Source organism: Copadichromis virginalis, linkage group LG15, assembly GCF_057382275.1.
Source record: "Copadichromis virginalis isolate Kocher_CV1m ecotype Utaka linkage group LG15, C_Virginalis_male_GT1.1, whole genome shotgun sequence".
Classification (NCBI taxonomy): domain Eukaryota; kingdom Metazoa; phylum Chordata; class Actinopteri; order Cichliformes; family Cichlidae; genus Copadichromis; species Copadichromis virginalis.
The window spans coordinates 32,533,482-32,554,430 of record NC_140632.1 but is presented as its reverse complement, the minus strand read 5'-3'; the positions used below and the strand labels follow the sequence as shown (position 1 = coordinate 32,554,430).

At 39.5% G+C, this 20,949-nt stretch overlaps 1 protein-coding gene across 1 annotated transcript; it reads left to right on the top strand.

Annotated features, from left to right (window-relative positions):
- Positions 1–46: 46 nt before the first annotated feature.
- Positions 47–19,738, top strand: casp8ap2 (caspase 8 associated protein 2). The gene is made up of 10 exons (XM_085432933.1): positions 47–363; positions 1,351–1,422; positions 6,830–6,904; positions 7,001–7,101; positions 11,308–11,382; positions 11,951–12,066; positions 12,220–14,516; positions 14,950–17,599; positions 18,649–18,748; positions 18,836–19,738. The coding sequence occupies exons 2-10, from the start codon at positions 1,389–1,391 to the stop codon at positions 18,887–18,889; spliced, it is 5,502 nt and encodes a 1,833-aa protein (XP_085289059.1). The 5' UTR covers positions 47–363; positions 1,351–1,388; the 3' UTR covers positions 18,890–19,738.
- Positions 19,739–20,949: the final 1,211 nt, after the last annotated feature.

The window sequence follows — 20,949 nt, the reverse complement described above, 5'->3', positions numbered from 1 at the left end:
CCTCCCCCTCCCACACTGCTTCCGTTTTCTGTCCTAATGTCGCGTGGTGATGACACGACCCTGGCCTGGCTGTCCATTTTTCCGGGAGTGAAGCAACAATTTGGGCTTGAGTGGAGCGTTAATTCTGTCTTTAACGCATTTCATTTTCTTTCTGACTCGGCGGCAGGAGCATGTTAGTTGCTCGCGAAGGCAGTGAGCGACAGTGTCGCAAATCTACCTAAGTGTTGAAGAATATTTTTGCTAGCGGAGAGGAGGAGTGCGCAGGCTGCAGTGACAGACCGCGGGAAAATGGTACTTCCTGTGCAAAGAAGTCTTGGCGCGGCTTTACAGCTGTAAACAACAGGAGGGCACAACAATACGCAAGTAAGTTAGTAAGACGACTAAATCACAGCCACGTTACTCTAATGTTCTGCAGGCTAATTTTAAGTCACTTCTTTTGCTGACCAACTTTCTTGTTTCCTCCGGGTTAGTTAAGCAGACAGTCCCGAGTCGCTTTATTTGTTTGAAGTAATGTCCAGAAATGTAAAAAACAAAATAAATAAGCAGTCCATCACTTGGCTTTAAGAGGTAAAATGTGTCGTGAAATGTCTGACAAGATAAAAACGTTGTGAAAGGAGATGTTTGTTTGCCATCCTTGTCTTTTGTGTTTGTGTTAGTTTAATTCGGGTCAAAGGTAACAAGGCTAGGAACAAAAGAGTCAAAAAGACAGTGTTATATTTATTCAACGAAATTAACTCGGGCCCACAGTTTGATCGTTTGTTTTAACCTGAAAGGTTATGAGATTATCATTCTGCTTGGCTTTGTTCTTTGGTGTCTTTGAGCAGTAGGACGGGCTCTAGCTAGCGCAACATGTTACCGCCATTAGTCCACATTTGTCCAATATATCAACCGTCTGTCAACCGACATTATCTCTGGAATTGTGTATACCATTAGGTGTATGTCACAGTCGATCTCTGGGAAAATTCAGCTGTGTATCTATTTATTTATCTGGTTGTCTATCGATCTTTAATTGGCGACTTGTTTTTTGCCCAGCACTTCACCCATTTCTGATGTGGATCTGCATATATGTTATTATTCATAAAAGTAGTTTTATAAGAAATATTTGAACAATGAAAAAGTGTTGTTAAAAATAATCATCTTACCAAAATAAACAGTATTGCTCTCCTGCAAACATTGATTGAGTAAAAGGGCCTATTACTATTATTGGACCTTTTTGCCCAAAGTAACAGTAATTTATGGAAACTTGTAGAGCAGACTTTTAAGATTTTTTTTTAAAGCAACCTTTGCATCAATCTTTTGTTTTGGCTTGGACAATAACAACCATCAATTTCCCTTTGGCTTTGACATCAGGTAGTCCTTAAGAAACTGCCACAGGGATCTTTGACAGGATGGAGAACGTTGACACCAGCCATGCATCTGGTCGTAAGTATACATTGCTACTTAAGAACTTGGAATTACTCATCAAAAATTGAATGAAAACGAATTCAATCCCACATTTGTAGATACTCTATTAAAATTGATTAAGACTGATTTTTGTTGGTCATTAACAGACCTTGGAAGCTGAATGTCCTATCTTCCATAACCTTAAATTATTGTTTGGGCCTCCATACACTGTCAGTGCTCGGCATTAAAAACATTAGTTGAAAGTTCAGGTTGTAAACATGCATGCTTTTAGTTATTAATTTCATGCTTTTATTCTTCTTTGGACTGGTGTTTGGTTGGCTGCAGTCAATAGACTTACATTAGTTTATGTTAGCTAACTAATACCAGACTAGGGCTGAACGATTATGGAAAATAATCTAATTGCGATTTTTTTTTGCCCCAAGATTGCGATGCGATATGCGATTATTTTTTAAGGTATTTGTCTTCTGTATTATTAAACAAAGACAAGCAATACATCATATAGTATGGCCAATACTATATTACATTAATTTTAAACTGTTCTTTCCTGGAAGACAGACCTCTGTTATGATGACATGAGGTGATGCATGAATTGATGACTGACATTTTTATTTAACTTCTTCAATCACAACAGTATATTTGAACATACACAATAGTTTATTTTTAGCTTACAAACATCTGAGCATAAAGTGCTGACAAGGAACCCTGGTGTAAACATTAAAATGAAAGTCAGTACAATGTGCAGATTGCAGAAATATACATAAAAAAAATCAGTGGCTTTACCACACTCAGTTTTTCGACATCTGTGAACTACTAGACAGTCATTCAATTAAAAAATAATATTAAATAAATAAAACTAATAAATAAAAAATACACACATCTTACTGATCTCTGCAGTCAGTAACATTACACATAAAGTGCAAACATAATAGCAATTGTATAAACACACACACAAACACGCCTTTAAAGTTTAAAGGCGTGAAATTGGACGGTCTAGCCTTCTGATTAGCTAATCAGAAGGCTAGTTCTGATTAGCGTCACCGCTGTCTCGGTGGAGTTTAATAAACTCGGCCGTCTGCTTCTTGCTATCTAAAATATAACCAGACACTGGTGTAAATTCTCGACTGTCTCATACTTCTGTTTAATAAGTTTTCTGTTTGACGTTTAGTCAGCTGTGTGAAAACCAAGGAGGAACCCACCCGGGGGATTAATAAAGTTTTATTTTATCTAATCTAATAACTTTAATCTCAGCCAAACCGATTTACTCACGAACAAACAAAACACTGAAAAAAGCCCAACAATAACATTTTTAGGTTGTCTAAGTGACTTATATATTACGTTTAACCCGAGCAGCGAAACTCCGCGGTGATCTGAAAATGATGTGCCGGGAGTTGTGCCGTTCTCGGCCGCATCAGTAACCCTCGAGCTCCCGGCTAGCTGTCGAGCTGGTGGGTAGCAGACGCCTCTGAAAACGTCGAAGCACTTTTGCAAATATGGGATATCTTGATAAACCGAGCAGATATTTGATGTTTACACAACTACTTTCTCGCCTGAAAATATGTTAAAAGTTTATTTTGTGACCCAGAAAGATTAGTATGAGTAATTTTAAAACTTAGTAGCGGCCGCCATTGCTGGAAACTGGAGTTTGGCTGGGCCGCGCTATGAATTCTGGGATATGGTAGTAATTTGGACAGCCTTCGGCGCGTCGCTGTGACGTAATCGGTCTACAAATGCGGCCTCAGGAGGATGCAGCCCATGAATTGTATAATATAATCGCAGTATAATCGCAGCCTTTGCGGTTAGAAAATTGCACTTGATCATGTCGCGATATTATCGCAAATGCGATATATCGTTCAGCCCTATACCAGACCCAATAACTCAGAAGAAAACAACACTAAGACTAAAACTCAGTTTAAGGCGGTCACTTTTGTGCTGCTTCTGGCTGCAACAGTGTGTTTATGTCAAAACAAAGGATATATTGTCATGTAGAGCTGGGCGATAGAACGATAACGATATGTATCGCGATATAACTTTTACTCGATAGAGAAATTAAGCTATCGCGATAGACCTCGCCGCTCTTGTCCTCTTAAAAAAAAAAAAAAAAAAAAAGATCAGCCAATCCAAATTAAGTAGCGCAGAGCCGAACCAATCACAGCCGCAGCGTCACGTCGCGTGACTTGTAACGTACAGCACAAGTGCCAAGCCGCACGTGTGTTTGTTTGGGAAGCAGCCAGCGGGTAATGGAGGAAATGAGTGTGCCGACTAGAAAAATCAACCGAGCGTGACCGAAGAGAAAACAGATAATGGTTCCAACGCCGGAGAGATTGTCGAACGGAAGAGCCATAGAAGTTCCGTAGTGTGAAGGTATTTTGGCTATTTCAAGTCTGACAAAAAACAGAGTAGCGTGCACTGTAAATTGTGCCGAAAGCAAGTCTGGAAATACAATGAACTGGTGCATGCGTCACACTGTGCGCCACGTTATTGTTTCGGTGAAATGAATTTCTACAATACTGTTAATTCTACTCCCTGCAGTGTTTAAATGCTTACATATACACACAGTTACTGTCCGTCCACACATACGACTCGGTTCTGCTTCTATGCCCCAGCTTTGTTTACTTTTTCCCACCAAGGCTTCTAGACTTCTGATTGGCCAATATTTCTGCACGGTTAGGAATCGAGCGCCACCTGCTGCTTTGGCATGTTCATAGCAGCGTTTTCCTTCATTTCTCCCTTTATGTGTGGACGGGATTATTTTTTAAAACGAAAACAGAAAATCTCAGTTTTCAAAAATACCCGTGTACGTGTGGACGTAGCCTCAGTCTCTGACTGGAAGCGCTAATTCGTCATTCAGCTTTTGTCAGACTAAAGTAACTGTTAAAACTGTTTGAAAAGCTAAGCTATACAACAAGGAGAGATTGAGAATTTCCTTTTAGTTCTCAGTTTATTTGATATTGACAAAAGTTAGTCAGTTTTGTCTGTTCTTCTGTAACACAAACTAAGATTTATTTTTAGAATTAATATTTTGTTTCTAAGTGGAATTGACAATTTAGTAGTCTGTTTCGTTTGTTCTATTTTGAAACCTAAACGCTTTAGCGGCTGCCTTTTGTGTAGTTTGCAATATTTGCCTTTATTTATCTGAAAAAGTCTCATGTTCCTTAAGTACATCTATCCTGTTGAACTTATTATGGGAAATAAATATTTAAATAAAAACAAGCTGCTGATTATTTCACATTTTACTTGTGAGCAACGGCACATTTAAATCTTACAAATATAGTTATTTGGCTTATATCGTGATAGATATCGTTATCGCCTGAAATGAAAAAAACATATTGTGATATGAAAAAATCTCATATCGCCCAGCTCTACTGTCATGTTTCACTGTCTATCTCTTAAGCATTCAGTGGTTATTTGTTGTTTTTTTAGCTGCTCTGAAACGGGAAAATCCACCTGTTAGCTGTAATTTTAGGGTTTGTTAAGCACTTTATACATGAGGAGCTATGTGGAGGAGAGCCTACTTGAGTCACCAGACCAACAAGGAGTGTGACATGTCAGTTTTTTTCTCAAAAGGTTGGCTGTAAAGAGCCACCCAACCATGTGAGTCTATTGACCACAACCAACCAACCCGGTGATGTCAAATTCTGTACTGGCACAAGCTGGCGCTAAACATCTTCTAAAAACGTAGAACTCTTAGCACTTATTTCTTAAATCCAGCTTCACAGACAGAGCTACATCTATGCCAGTTTTTAAGAGGAGGTCTCCGTGATGTAAATTAGCCTTTATACATGAAGTGTTTCATGTTCACTTTAATATGACTTCCATTGCATGCTTGCAATACTGCAGCTTGCCTTTTAAGTGGAAGCACCAAATGTGACAACAATACTCAGACTTTAGAGTGTTTCAAAGTTTGTGGAAGTCTTAAATGGACAAGCGTCATCATTACTTGCCAGACTGCTACAATTTTACATACCAGCCAGTCACACAAAAACCAGATGCTCTTGGTGGTTTTAAAATGTAAAGTAAAACAAAATGATTATTTGAGTTAAGTTCTTGTACTTCATTTGTCTCATTAGTTGGACACGTAATTCTACTACTTTCTCACGGCTCTTAATCTGTTTCAGTTTGAAAGTTTATAATTTGAATAAAACCAGTCTGCTTATTATCCACTGTTTTATTTATGTATGTACTAGGGCTGGGTATCACTGATTTCTAGAATCGATTCAATTCTGATTCACAAGGTCCCGAATCGATTCGATCCACGATTCGATTTAAATCGAATCAAATCGAATTAAAGCTGGGAAATTTTGACAGTCAGAAATATTATAATTCAGATCAGTACATTTACATATTTTTGTATCAATAAAAAGGAAGCTGACACATGCAAGACTTTATCACAGGTGTAAGCGTCACAGCAGATGCCTTTGTGTCAAAGTAGCTGAAGATAAAACACAGAAAAACATGAAGGTGATTTTCCTGGCCTGGGATTTATAAAAATATTCTGCAGTACATCAAAAACGAAAGAAAACCATTAATCAGCATATGAACATTACCTCTGAAGTTACAGCGGTTTTATTAGAGACACGGTTAAGCGTTTTTGCATTTTGAATAATTTTAAAAAGTTTAAATTTGTTCAGTATTGAACAGCAGAAATGAGGTTTTCTTTTCGGAAGAATGTAAAAGGGAAAAAAAACAGCGGCCGACAGCCTGTAAACAACGGTAGACTTGTGCGTAACAAGCAAGCGAATAATGAAGAAAGGGAAACTGTTCTTGAAGTACAGAGAGAGAGAGAGAGAGAGAGAGAGCTGTGCATCGCGGTGGAAGCAAAACAGTAAAAGTCAGAGTGAATTCATGACGATTTTATGTGAAGCGTTTGGATCTTCTTTTGCTGCTGGTTCGGTCAATATTGTTTGGAGAGAGATAAAACTAACAGCTTTAGAATCGGCGCATAAAGGGCGTGAACACAAAGCGCGGACCGCCGACACATCAGAATCAGCGAGCTGTCGGCTTTCAGCCCTGACTGTGAGAAAGGCGACATCTAACTGATTCTGATCCGCGGGTCGCGCTGTGTGTTTAAGTCTATGTGCAGAATCTGTGTTCCTGCTCTCATTTACTGTCTTAACTGTTTGGTGGTTCTTGAAATTTTGTGAGATGTCACCAGAGATTCTGGCATTTTGGGCAAAATAAATTTATATTAAAAAATCGATTCAGGATTTTAATGAATCGATTTTACGTTATCCAAGCCAGAATCGATTTTAATCGATGAATCGATTATAAAAACCCACCCCTAGTATGTACATAAAAACATTCCTTAGAAAACATAATTTACATGAATGTAAGATTTTCGGACGCTACCATAATCATGACTTAAGACTTATGTGTAGAAGCTCTCTAACTACTGATGTATACTGATATATATGTATAATATCTACAGTCTTGGTATCTGAAGTAAGCGAGGAGTCTGTGGATATATACGATGGTCTGGACATCGGTTTTAACAGAAGTGCAGGTAAAAGCCCTTTCTGAAATGGTTTCACTTTGATCGGATGCATATTACCACTACTCTTGCTGTCGTAGTCTGAGCACTTTTTTTCTTTTTTTACAGAGGAGCCACCTTTTGTTGGTTCTCAGTTGAAAGAGTCAATGGATTTGTATGAAGAAATTGTGACAGAGGAACAGCAGAACAGAGAGTCATCATACGCTGAGGTAAGCAATTGCTCATTTGGGAATTACCGTATTTCCCGGACTACAAAGCGCACCTGAATATTAGCCGCACAAGCTAAAATCAGGGGAAAATCCTGTTTTGTACATACATTAGCCGCACCTGACCAAAAGCCGCAGGTGTTTCAATGTTGACTTATCATATGTAAGAGAATATGCACAAAGGGAATTGTCAGGAAAGAGATGGCTGTTTGGAGACATCACTTTTATTAATATTTTTAAAAACAAGTTATGGGTACATATTTGCATAACTTTTTAGGTATATGTACAAGTAGCGGTAATTACAAGTACGAAACATGTACTGTGCTTCATAAATGAGTAACAAATGTAGTACATAACAATAACCTACAGCACACCAGAAAAATAGATTCAGACTACCTTTTAGGCTCAGGTGCAGTGACACGGCTTTAACAAGAAGAAAAGTCAGTCATTCACCATCTTTCTCTTCTTCCTGCGCACTGAAACCACCAAAGTCCTCTCCTCCAGTGTCGGATACAAACAGGCTCAGGGTGGCTTCGTCATCCACTCTCAGCTTCTTTCATTCGTTGTCACTTTCAAAACCAAAGAAATCGAACACCCTCTGAAGGGCCGTGGCGGTGTCCTCCTCTCCATCATGCAGCAGTCCAGCCCTTCGAAATCCGTTGGTGAGCGTGGATGTTTTCACACTTTTCCACGCTGTCAGATTCCACCGGTGGAGTTGAGCATAACTTGCTTTTCGCAAGTTTATCGCCGCTCGTCATCCACGCCTCCCGCTGAACGCGTAGCGCTACTTTGAAGTTTGTTTTTCGCGCTACTTGTACAGCACTATGTTGCCTGGCGGATGGACACGTGACCAACATACCACTCTTGAACCCCAAAACTGGTGTCTGATCGCATGCCCTGCCGCCAGGCAACGTAGTGCCGTACAACAGCGGAACAAACAAAACAAATAGCCTTACGATATGACAAAAATCATGGACAATCCATAGAAAAGCCGCACCTGACTAAAAGCCGCAGGGTTCAAAGCTTGTGCAAAAAGTAGCGGCTTATAGCCCGACAATTACGGTATTTATTTTTTAACATGGGAATTTTTTGTACTGATAATTAGCTGTGAGGCACTGATAAGCTGTTTTTGTTTTTTTTGGGGCGTGAGCTTGACTGCTGCTGTGTAGAGCAGGGCGATATGGCCAAAAATATTTATCACGATATATATTTGAAAATTTGCGATAACGATATAACTGACGATATAATTGATGCGAGACAAAATACAACTCCACAACATTACTAGCGCAAAAAGACAACCTTCCATTTATTTTCACTTAAACAAGAAGCTGGTTTTTATGTACATTAAAGCTTTATAAAAATTTAACAGTGCAAATGCAAATTCCTTGCTGAGAGTTTAACCAAAAGGCATTTCCAGTAGAAATGGGCTGACATATCCTGAGCATAACCATGTATAATATCCACTGAAGTTAAAAAGAGGTGCTTTGCAACATTAAACTGCAGTGTGCAGTACGTATTTTTCGGACCATAAGGTGCACAGGATTATAAGGCACATTAAGCGAAACAAAGCAGTCAGATAAATCAAACTTTATTAAACTCATTCTTCTTGCTTCCTCCACTTCTGTACCATTGATTCATTAATGTTAAATTCTCTGGCAGCTGCTCTATTCCCATCTTGTTGCAGTATATTAATGACTAACCTCGTATTGTGGATGGATTATCTCAGTTGTTCTCCTGACTGAAGTTTGGTCCGTTTACAGCATCCTGCCATGCGATTGCATTTGTCTCTAACCATGAGGAACCTTCACGTTAACTTTTATAAGTGGAAAAGTGTTAGTGTTCGTCCTCCAGCTTCACTGTTTATGTTATGCTAACATAGCTGTGTCGCTAGCGATCACGTAGCACATCATTATATACCACCTAGCCCAACTTCAGTAACCCTACAAACGTCACTGCTGTTTAGTTTCCTGTCTTCATTTATGTTGGACGTGATAGCAGAGCTGTACGTTTGATTTTTTTTTTTTTCCAGAAATCTCTCAGTCAGAACATGCTATATCATGCTTAGGTAACTAGCGAAACTAGCGAGCTAACTTCCGCTAGCTCCCTGCTAACTTCTAACTCCGTTAAATGTAATACATTTTGTTTTCATGGATGCCTGGAAGTTAAACTTCATAGTTACACCTGGTAAAGCAGCAATGCTGATCGTTTTATTAAAGATGAAAGAATTTAGACAGTTTTTAACTCTCAGTGATGCTGCAGTGTTCGTTTGACCTGAAGAGGGGGGTTTAGGACCCAGATTACTCCCAGATTTAAGAGCATCTTAGTCCGACAAATACGACAATAACGACGGCCGCTTGCATGTTCTGCAAAAAAATATGCTTTGTCGTGTATTTGACGGACAAACACCAAACCAGTTCCACATCACTGAAGTTGCACTATTTTTACAAACCAATTCTGGTTCATCTGTTTCACTCAACAATCGGCCATGTGCGTATGAAAACAAAGGCACTGCGCATGCGCGTTTTACTCATATTCTATCGCGATATTTCATTTTCCTATCGTTGCCTAACATTATACCGGTATTACCGTGAGCGGTATAATATGGCCCAGCCCTACTGCTGTGTTTCAGTCTTTATTAGAGATGGCACAATACCACCTTTTAATGTCCAATACGGATATAAATTTGGATATTTGCCAATACCGATATGAATCTGATACAGTTTTTTTATAATCAATAAAACTGTTTTTTAAATGTCTTGCCACATTTTGTATAAGTTTATGCTCAAGTTTAAAAAAAACAAAACAAAACACTAAAGCTAGTCTATTATACTTGTATGCAAAAAATACACTTCACCCAAAATATTTTGCAGTTCAGCAATACTGATCTTTTTATTTAAACTTTTAGCCAAATTTTAAATCTAAATATTTAAGTAATATTCAAAAAGTATTTTAAAATGCAGGTTCATGCAGAAAAGAAGTGCAATATCAGCACAAAATAATGTTTATATTCAACAACTTAAAAGAAAACCCTCCAAGTTGTATAATGGACAATTTTATACTTAAAGCTTAACTTAAATGGACATCCAGAGTGGAAAGCAGTGCAAATAAATGCAAACACGGTTTCATGATACTCATCTTTTATCAAGATCAGGGCTGGACTGGGACTAGAGACCGGCCCACCAGGTATTCTAGAAAAAGCCATAAAGCCTTTGAATGAAAACAAACGCTGTTGTGAGAGTGATGTACACTGTCTTGTTGGTATATATGTATTATTTCTATACATTGCACATAAGATAACCACTTTGGTTGTAAGATTCAGATAATTATTTATTGAAAGCTAGACATTTTAAACGAGAATAAGAAAGAAAAGTATTACTTTGTGTCCCCCTTTCCCTGTTAATGCCCTACCTGGCCCCCTGGCAAAACTTTGCTAGACCCGCCCCTTCACAGTTACCAGCTGTTAGCTCAATAGAAAAGGATCCTGGTGTTATTTGTCTCTCAGAAACAGTTCATAACTTCCCTTCAACTCATTCATGTCACCTAAAAGGTAAATCTGTTTCTCCATCACCTGTTCAGCTCAGATGATTCAGTAATGACATCTCCTGGTTTCATCTTCGTGTTTCCCTCTCATGCTAAGGTCATGAGCTGGATTATGCCATGTCGCAAGTTTTTTGAGGTGCTTTTGTGATATTTAATAGATCGAATTACATTTTTTTTATTTCTCCCCAATATCTGAACCAGTAATTTAGGTCAGGATCGGACCAATACTGGTACTGTATATCGGATCGGTCCATCTCTAGTCTTTATATTATCATGATGTTCTACAAAGTGTAGAAACCTTGTTATTGGTAGGTGAATATGGGTTAGTCTATGAAATTAGAACCATACTGCTAAAAATAAGTCCTTTGTCAGTTACAATAAATATTAAATTAGTACTCTAGATCTGATTATTTCTGTATAAATCAAGCAAATTCCAAAAAGAATCAATGAAGTGAACTGATGGACTGCTTAATGATTGAGTCGATTACAAGCAGATAAGCTGAGACGCTTCATATTTCAGCAAAGGTGACCCTTGCTCAATATTTGGGATCATGATTGCCATTTTTGTGTAAGCAGAGAATAGCACTTGGATATCACAGGACGTTGAACGTTTGCCAGAAGTCATCATGCCAGCTGTTTCATAGGCCTTTTGTTTTTGTGTCTCTGCAGCTGAAGTCTGGGTTCAGGACAGCCCAAAACCATATTAAAGAGTTGCGCAGGAGACTGGAGCAGTTGGAATTACAGGTGTGGGTTTTTATTTTTGTTTTTATTTTTTTAGGGGGGGGGTTTAAATAGAGAGTAGGTTGTTTCATGAGAATATATTTTACTCGGCCAGCTTTCATTTATCGTTTTGGAAAAAATCTTCTGAAGAATCGGATTAGCCTCAATCACCTTTGTAGAAAACAAAGCAAATGTGTGTGTTGTATGTATGTTTTCACCCAAACCAAAAAAACATCTGTTCCATGATTTTTTTTTTTTTTTTTTTTTTATTGGAGGAGCCAGTAGGGTCTGTGTAGGTTCTCAGTCCTACAGGTCCTCCAGGTCATGGTAATCTAAGGAGCTTGGAAAGAAAGGGACTGAATTTCTTTACCTTTCATCTGAGAACTTTCTGCAGATGAGAGATGAAATGTCTGTCTTCAAGAAACTTAGAACAAAGTTACCATAAACACTACTATCTTCACTAAGACAGTTTTGTTTTAAGAAAGACTGTGTTTTCTGTAGGTGGAATGGGTCTACATTATTGAACTGCATGGTTTGGTTATACGAATTCATTTTACCACTAACATTTTGTGTGCCTTCTGTTTGAATATAGAATACAGGTTTGAGAAAGGAGAACTACTCTCTCAAAAAAAACATCTCTACACTTTTACAAACGGCTAGAAAGGAGGTGATACGAAAAGACGCAGAGATTCAGAGGCTGAGTCAGAGGTACGTTGGTTCTTTTTCGTCCTTCTCCGTTAGGTTACACTGAATACTGGTTAACGTTATGCATAAGGGAAATATCATAAGACACGTAGCAAGGTGTGACATCAATTATTGGCTATACTGAAACAGCAATGTTTTAATTGTTGGGTTTTGCAGGTCTGAGAGAGGGCAGTATCATCATTATCCATCTTCCATACAAAATGTGCGGGATCCAAATCTCTCCAGTCACAGCTCCACCAGTAGGCTGGTTTCTCCACCATCCCGTCCGCCTCCTTCTCCACCACTACCGCCATCCAGTAATTTTCCACCTCCCAGCGTAGACCAGCCTCCAAGAGATGCACGTCAGTCCATGAGGAAAGAAAGTCATAGTTTGCCCAGAGCATCAAAAGCATCTTGTCATAGCCATTCAAAACGAGACGGTGAAATAACTGACAAACAGACGGAGTCAGATAAACACAAATCCAGTCACAGAGAGCACAGCCATCCCAGTCAACATTCTGAATCAATACATAGGAGACATAGAAGTGTTTCAGATGCTAACAATGACAGATTTCACAGAGCAGACAAAGACTTGGTACAAAGGTGTGATTCAAAGTCATGTCAAAGAAAAAGCTACTCGCACGATGGGCACCGCAGATCAGATGAGGTTAAATCCTCACCCACGATTTTGCAAACTACAGCTTCGGATGACAAAAAAGATGGCAGGAGACACGATAAAGCTAAAACGGCTGCATCGGACCCTAAACACAGTGCATCTCACAGCTCAAAAGAGAGCTACAGCCGAGAGCTTGAAAAAATCAAGACTACTTGCAGCTCTTCCAGAAGTTACAACTCAAAGGACTGGAAAAAGTCTTCTGTAGATCAACATGTTATACGATACAGAGATTCCTCCAAAGAGAGGGAAGGGGCTAGACAGAGAGATCATCAATGGAAAGGGGAAAGGCAATATAAAGATGAAGTAAGAAAAAATCATATCAATGACAGTCAGTCCCACACAAGCAGAAAATGTGAGAAGCTGAGAACCAAAGAATCAAGTAAAAGTGACAAGGACAGATGCGCAAAGACTAACACGGTCTTTAAAACATCACCTGAAGAAACCAATATAAGCAAGAAAAACTCTGAGGAAACTAGTCCAAACAGGAAACTGTGCTTTATGGAAACATTGAATTTAACCCTTTCACCAATTAAGAAGCCAGTATTACCTTTTGGTGGGAGCCTGAAAGATCCTGTACCAGTGGGAAAGGATGTTGAAAAGGGCTCAAAGGAAGATAATTTGCAGCCTAACATGGAAGACATGTGTGTCATTGATGACATAGAAAACATTGAATTAGAAGGAGAGTTGAGAGATATTACAGAGCAGTCTCTGAAGAACCACAAAGTTTTGAGTTGTGAGAGGACACTTGAGGCATCAGATGTGGAAGGTATTCAGGAAAAAGACACAGTCTGTAATAAAACTGCCGTAGCTGACAATTCAGTCCAAACTACCTCAACTAACAGCCAACCCTTGGCTATTACAGCAAAGCAAGTGAGTGCACACCTTGCAGCAAAATCACCAGGGAATAGTTATGCAAAAGCACCAGACGTGTCAAAAAATAATGAAGAAAATATGAAGCTAGTCTCAGACAGTAAGGCAGCTGAATGTAGAATGGCGGAGGCCAGAGACCCCATAAATCCAGTTGACAAGCCAGGAAGGATTTCTAAACAAATTCCAAGCTATGACCTACAAAAAGCTTACTGCGAAAATACTGCCGATTCATGTGCTGAGATTACTGTGGAGTCCACTGTGGAGCATCTTGAAGCTGCAGTACAGCAGAATGCCTCTTTGGAATCACGTGCAGAAGATGCCGATTCATCACAGCCAAAGAAAACAGATATGACTGACGAAACTAATCCTGTGTGTCAGACTTCCCCGGCTATCAAGTCTCAGGTCTGTCAGCAAGGTTCTCCTGCTTCTTCTACTCCAATTCATCTGAAAGGGAATTGTGAAAAGCAAGACTGTCGTAAAGATGCAGATACAGTGTCCAGCACAATCAGCCTGGAGTCCCTTCCACAAGAAGGATTGAGTTTGAAAGAGGCTATTTACGTTTTAACACAGACAAATGAAGACACTGGAGACAGTAGCGCTAGCGCAATTGAGCCGAGCTCTTCAACTAACTGTATCGGAGTGTCCAAAGTTAGCAGCACAACAGAGGAGAAGACCCTACTAAAAATTTACAGTGACATGACCACCACACCCAGCAAGAGCTGCAGCCCTAGAAATGGACAGGAAAACCATTTGAAGCCTTCAAGCTCTGTGCTATTACTACATGATGAGGACTCTATGATGCGCACACTGAATAATCTGAAGAGAATCCCAGATGCCATCAGTCCTTTGAGGAGTCCAGTACGGGTAATCAAGAGATGTCTTCTCCATGTGCATAGCAAGCCTGGTCATGTAAAGAGCCTTCAAAAAGGTAGTTATCCTCCTTTCAAGTCTAGTAATCTATATTTCAAAACTGGCAAGTTTTCCATTGAATGCTTTCCATCTTGCCAAGGATACTGCTTACAAGCTTTACTATAAGCCTTCTCTTTACTAACTGCTAATTTCATCTCATTTCTCATCTCACTGTGTCTTTTATGTGCCTGTCCTCTGTCACAGCTGCATCAGCACAATGTATTTTAAGAAATTGAACACCTCATTTCTCCTTTATAAAATACATGTTTGGACTTTACCTTAATTAGCATTACCTGTTACGTTACAGTAGTGCTTTTGACATCCCCAGTGGATCTTTGTTACTGTTTTGAGTTGGGTTTAAAATTAGCTCTGGCAAAAAATACAAAAATGTACCATCTTATACATTTGTTTGACTCTTCTATCTGACTGTTATCTATTTCTTTCCTGTGCAGATTTTTCCAGTACAGCTGTTGATGCCAACTCGGAGAAGTTGGATGTAAATAAGGAGAACAAATATCCAGGTTCTCCTGCAAAGCGAGACGTGGTAAATTCGGTGGATAAAGTGTCTGACTTGAATTCAAGTCGTTCAGACACAGATCTGGAGGAAGGAGAAATTTTAAGTGAAAGTGATGAGACGGCGGCAAGTTCACCCACTACTACAACAAAGAGGGCAAAACTAGCACAGCCAGTCAGAAATAAGTCAAGTCCTAACTCTGTTTTAAAGAAGAAGCTTGCAGAGAGACGGGCTGCTTCTGAAGAAAGTCGTGAAATTTCAGGCGTAACGACACAAAGTCCAAAAAGTCGTTTTAAAACAGTTTGTCCCGCAGCAAGTAAAGCTTCTTTTTGTACCATCGAAGAAATAATGGAGACGTTTAAGTTAGTCCGTGCCGAGATCCGGAAAAAGTACATGAAGCTTCATAAAACTTTTCCCAGGAAGAGTTTCTATGGAATGATGGATAATTTCCAAAGGTCCTTTTTAGAGTTTGTGGATGGTGCTCATTTTGGTAAGATATGTGATCAACCAGGGGAGCTCAAGTCCAGACTGAAGAAACTCATTGAATCTGTGTTTGGCAAAGTGTCAAATAATGGCATTGTGAAACGAATATTTGAACAACAAGCAGTGGATTTGAAGCAAAAGCTGTGGGACTTTGTAAATGTCCAAGTTGACTACTTGTTTGTGGATATTCACACAACGTTGAAGAGCTTTTGCAAAGCCTCAAGACCTCTGCCAGAGGACAGTGACGGTGAAAATGTATCTCAACAGCCTCCCATGAGAAAGGCATCATATGAGTCGAACCAAGCACAGCCGGCTTCCACCAGCCTGAATCAGGCCAAATCCTGTGCTGTGGTGTCTTACAAAAAGGGCCTTGGAAGCAGAGGCAAGGACATCAGAATCACACACGGGTCTGAGTCGCATCCACTGAACTCCCCAAATACACAAGCAGAGTTCCTTCTTCCTAAAAATCCACCTGCAACTCCTGAAAAAAATAATATACCTTCTTTGGTGGTCACTCAGAATGGCTCTTTGCTTGACAGAACTGACTTTGAGCTACTCACTGAGCAACAAGCTTCCAGTTTAACATTCAATCTGGTCAGAGACTCTCAAATGGGTGAAATTTTCAAGTGTCTTCTGCAAGGTTCTGACTTGTTAGAAAGCAGTGGTATCGCTGGAGAAAACACTGCCTGGTCCCTCAGTACTCCAAGGAAAGATGGAGAAAGAAACATAAGCATCATCACACCATCAAAATTTGAGTATCGATCTAAGCTGCTTTCCCCAGCTAAATTTGATACCCCTTCTAAACTTTTTGCCACCTGGTCTAGTATTTCACCTCGCAAAATATCCTCCTCTTGCTCAAAAGATCAGACCACACTGAACCCGGCTTTACTTGATGAAAATTGTCTGTTAGAAGTTCCATCGCAAAATCGAGCACTGTTGCAGGCCAACTTGGCCTCACAGAAGTCATATTCACTTCTAGCTGAAGATTTGGCCGTGTCTCTCACCATTCCATCACCTCTGAAATCTGACAGTCACCTCAGCTTCCTACAGCCATCCGCCTCAAGTATGTATGTCACGTCCACGCCAGAGAACGTCATCAGCGCCCACATATGCGAGGATGCTCTGCTGGACGGGGAGGATGCCACAGAGCATGACATACACCTGGCTCTTGACACTGATAATTCCAGCTGTGGCTCTGGCAGCAGTTTGGCCTCAGAAACACCTGCCACGTCTTTTGTGTTTAAGCCCGACATGGCGATGCAGGCGCTAGTGATGGAAAAGTCCAACGATCATTTCATTGTGAAGATTCGGCAGGCGAATCCAGAAGCAGATAGAACTCTAACTGCTAATGAGAGCTTACGTGAAACACTAACAGAGGAGCAGCACATAGAAGATAACACTGCAGCTCAGGATAGTGAAGCTGGTGTTGCAGAAAAGTTTGAGAAAGCTGTCTCTTTGGCGGGCAGTTTCTCTAACGTTGCTGAAAGCTCTGTTTTGTGTCCAGCTGGTACTGAATCCAGTGTCTGTCTCACTGAAGGTAAAGACTTAACACTATTAAACAATCAGCCAGATGACATGCTAACTCGACACACTTTTTCCAAAGAGACCCTGAAAAATCGGTCTGACGGTTCTCCTTCAGATAAGTGTTTGAACAATGTTTCTGAAAACACAGTTGTTAATGTTAACATAAGCCCTTCAAAAACTGTCTCAAACAAGTCTCAGAATAAACTCATTCCCTCTAAATGTGCTGTGTCAAATAACTGTCAAACTACTGAAAGCTCTTATACAAATCAGAGGAGCCGAAAATTGTCTTCACACGTGTCAGACTCGAAGAACAATGATGTGGACATATCTGAGTCAGAGAGAAGCCTCGTGATAGCAGAGGACACGAGCAGTTCACCCGACAAAGGCAGAAAACGAAAGAAGCACCAGGACAAATCAAAAGCGAAGAGGTTGAGGAAGGAAAAAAAGAGTCCAGAAGTCGTGCTTCCTTCCAAGGAAGCAGATGAAGATTCCAAATCATCTATGGGCTGTCTGTCTCCCAGCAGTCTGTCTGCCAAGAATGTCATCAGGAAGAAAGGCGAGGTGGTGATGGCCTGGACTAGGTCAGTAGTAAAGTGCATCGTGTTCTCTCTTTCCAAGGAGTGTCTGAATAGAAGAATGAATACTAGTTGCATATAGTCAGTATTGGTTTCACAATATTTCAGCAGAAAATGTCAAATAGAAGTTGACCTGTGATGGACCTGTTGGCCTCCTCGCAGACTCAACATTGCAACTTATAGACACTGCATATCTGTAATCCCTGGCCATACTGGTCTAACGTCATCTTTCTAACAAAGCTGATATAGATTAATATGGCTTGCTGGTTGTTAAGCTGTGGAAATGTTAGACAAAATAAAGCCACACTGAAATGGTGTCAGCTGGTTTGAAGTCAACTCCGTCTAAACATTAAATAAGTTAGCTCTGACACTTGCAGCCTATTGATGAAACATTTTCTCTCTCCTTGAATGAGCACGTCAACGAACCAGCTGAGGTTACAGCTCTAGTACATGTGCTGTTCAAGTGGCTGTCAGTTTGGCTTTTACTGCTGTACACTGTATAAACATAGGAAGTCCTTTGAGTGCTAAGATTCAAAGGGCTCTGTATGAGTGCTGGTCCATTCACTACAAGAGCTTTGTTAAATATGTCTGTATTTTGGGGGGAGTTGAAACTAGTTTTGCACACTGTCCCCCATGTTTAGAAGTTAAAAATTAATTGATGAAACTAACAATATAATAATCAAAGTAATTTTAATACACAGATAAGGCTCCTTGGGATCAATAACTATCTGAGGGCTAGAACCTGTGGACATTAATAAATATAATAATAAATAAATAACATTTTTGGGTTGTTTAACTCATTGTGGTGGCAAATTTGCAGTTATCTGAATGTATTGTGTCTGTGTACCTTGTATAAGTGTTGCCAAAATTCAGCCTTTTGAAGAGATTTTGATCTGGTAGTTTATGCTCATCTAATCAGAATAGTCTCACTGAATGTATTTTTAATGTTTCATTCTACATTATAGGGCTGCCACTAATGATTATTTGTATTGTTACTGTGTAAGAAGTTTAGCTAATTAAATAGACTACTCAGTATCTTTTATCTCCTTCATCAGAGATGAAGATCGAGCTATTCTCATGGACATGAAGACAAAAGGCGCTTCACGCGAGACTTTCTCTGCTTTGTCAGAGAAACTTAACAAGCCTTCAGGCCAGGTAGATAAATCTTGTTTCTTTCTTTCTTTTTCTTTACTTTTGTTTAGTGTAAGCATCCAGTAACTGTTAACTGTTTGTTTTCCCCAGATTGCTCACAGATTTTATCAGCTCATGAAGCTTTTTAAGAAGATGGACACCTGATGCCTCTGAATATTTGTGTATATGGTTCTTATTTTGGAGCATATTCATACATGTGCCAATAATTAAGGTGATATGATGACTTGATCACCACACAGAGTACTGTATCTGTCAAAATCTGGAGCTTGGTTTGAGTCAAAGGCTGGGAATTCATAACTGTCTCTAAGGATATTGTGTTACAGATGCAGAACTGTACCTGCTCTTGCTGTTGAGAAAGGAATTCAAAACGTTTGAGATTTTTAGCAAGCCACACAGGATCATCACAGAAGGACGTGATGTGGGCCACAGGATTCCACCTTTTTTACCTTCCTATCTCGACTTTTGCAGACATTGCAGATCTCAAAACAGTTAATGAGTCATAATATCAGTTCCCACGTCCGTAAATTAGTTTTTCTCCAAGCATTTGGGGGAAACTACCCTCATAATGAGAAGATTTCAGGTTCCAAAACAAGTATGCTCACTATATTTTACATATTGAGTCAGATTCTTAGTTTAGAGGTTAACACATGACCTGCCATTAAACCTTGATCTACAGGGCTCATAGTTTTAGTCTTTTGACTTGGAGTCAGTGTTAAATTTTGTGTTAAATGTTGGATCTTGTTTTAATAGATGTGTTTGTGTGTGGGAAGGGAGTGCTTCATACATTTGTTTACATGCTCACTCCAAGTAAAAGACATTACATCATTACATTCATTTCTTAATTTGTGAGTGCGTGTGTGTGAGAGAATGACTGAATGAACCCTCGTATCTGTGAGCTGCAGTGACAAGTTTGCTTGTTACTAACGAGAACTATGTAATGACATATTGTAAAAAATTCTTTACTGAAAATAAAAGTTTTATTTATTTAATGGACTGGTGCCACACTTTTCTACATACAAGCTGGATTCATCAAATACAGTCGTTCAAGTGTTTGTTTGTTTTTCCAATTACTATGTGCTTTTTAAATCTGATGGGTGCAATGATCCAACTGTGGGTTCAGCATCTTCAGTTACAGACTGAAAATGAAGGAGGGTTCATTCCTCATTTCATTAAAACTCCTGAACCACAACAAGCCACATTAAACTTGCTAATTTTTGAAGGCATATAAAATCAACAATATGGATTTTGTCATTACGTGCAGGGGTTACGATGGGTCAAAGCTATGCAGTAATCATCTCATTTGTTTTCTTGAATGATTAATATGTTTTGCAGTGATGTCTCCAAAGGTTTATCCAAATGATCCTCTGTTCTGCTTCCAGGTGATACTGCAGAGAAAACAATGTCACCCCATGTTTTGCCATTTTGCACATTTTCAATTGTTTTATAAAAGAGAAAATGGTGATACATGTATTTCAAAACATCATGTGTGGACAAACCATAAAGAACTAGCTGGATATTTTGTGTAGAAATCACAGTACAGCATCTTTCTTATTGAGTCATTTACTTTGCTTCTCTGCTACACCAGCATTTATTGTTCACCAACCTGCCAAATCTCACTTTAAGCCCTGGTTCTCTTTCAGACCTCACTATGGGGGTGCCTTCTGGTGCACTCAATCATTGAAGCTCCACTTCCACCACATTGGTCTAAGACCGATCAATCATTTCAAGGACACAGGGTCCCCTGACCCCCTTTATAATAGAGTGTTCACATGTTCAGCTGATTTGATTGCATGTGCTTCTAGCAGAAAGAAAGTGGAGAAAAATATCCATGTTCTGATATGCAGCCTATTTAGTTTAGATTTCATCATCAACTGTAACAAGAGTGCGCTGTCTCTCACTCACGGAATAGAATATTTGGGTTATAATAAACTTTTGGTTTTTCTGTCACAAAATTGGAAAAATTTCACTAGTACTAGCTCTGTTCCCCAAGGTAAACAGTCACATTTAGAGCTTGTTTGCACTTGAGTGGGCTGTTGGCCTCAGTAATCACTATCATCCTAGAGACTGTTGAGGATGCTGCATTTTGAGCACTGGGTGTCTTCTCTGCTTTTGGACGTTGGATACCCCGTTTGGTGAGAAATGTGTGTTTTTCCCCAAATGTGTGATGGCTCTCCATCGCTGCAGACAAACAAATGTTCATCACC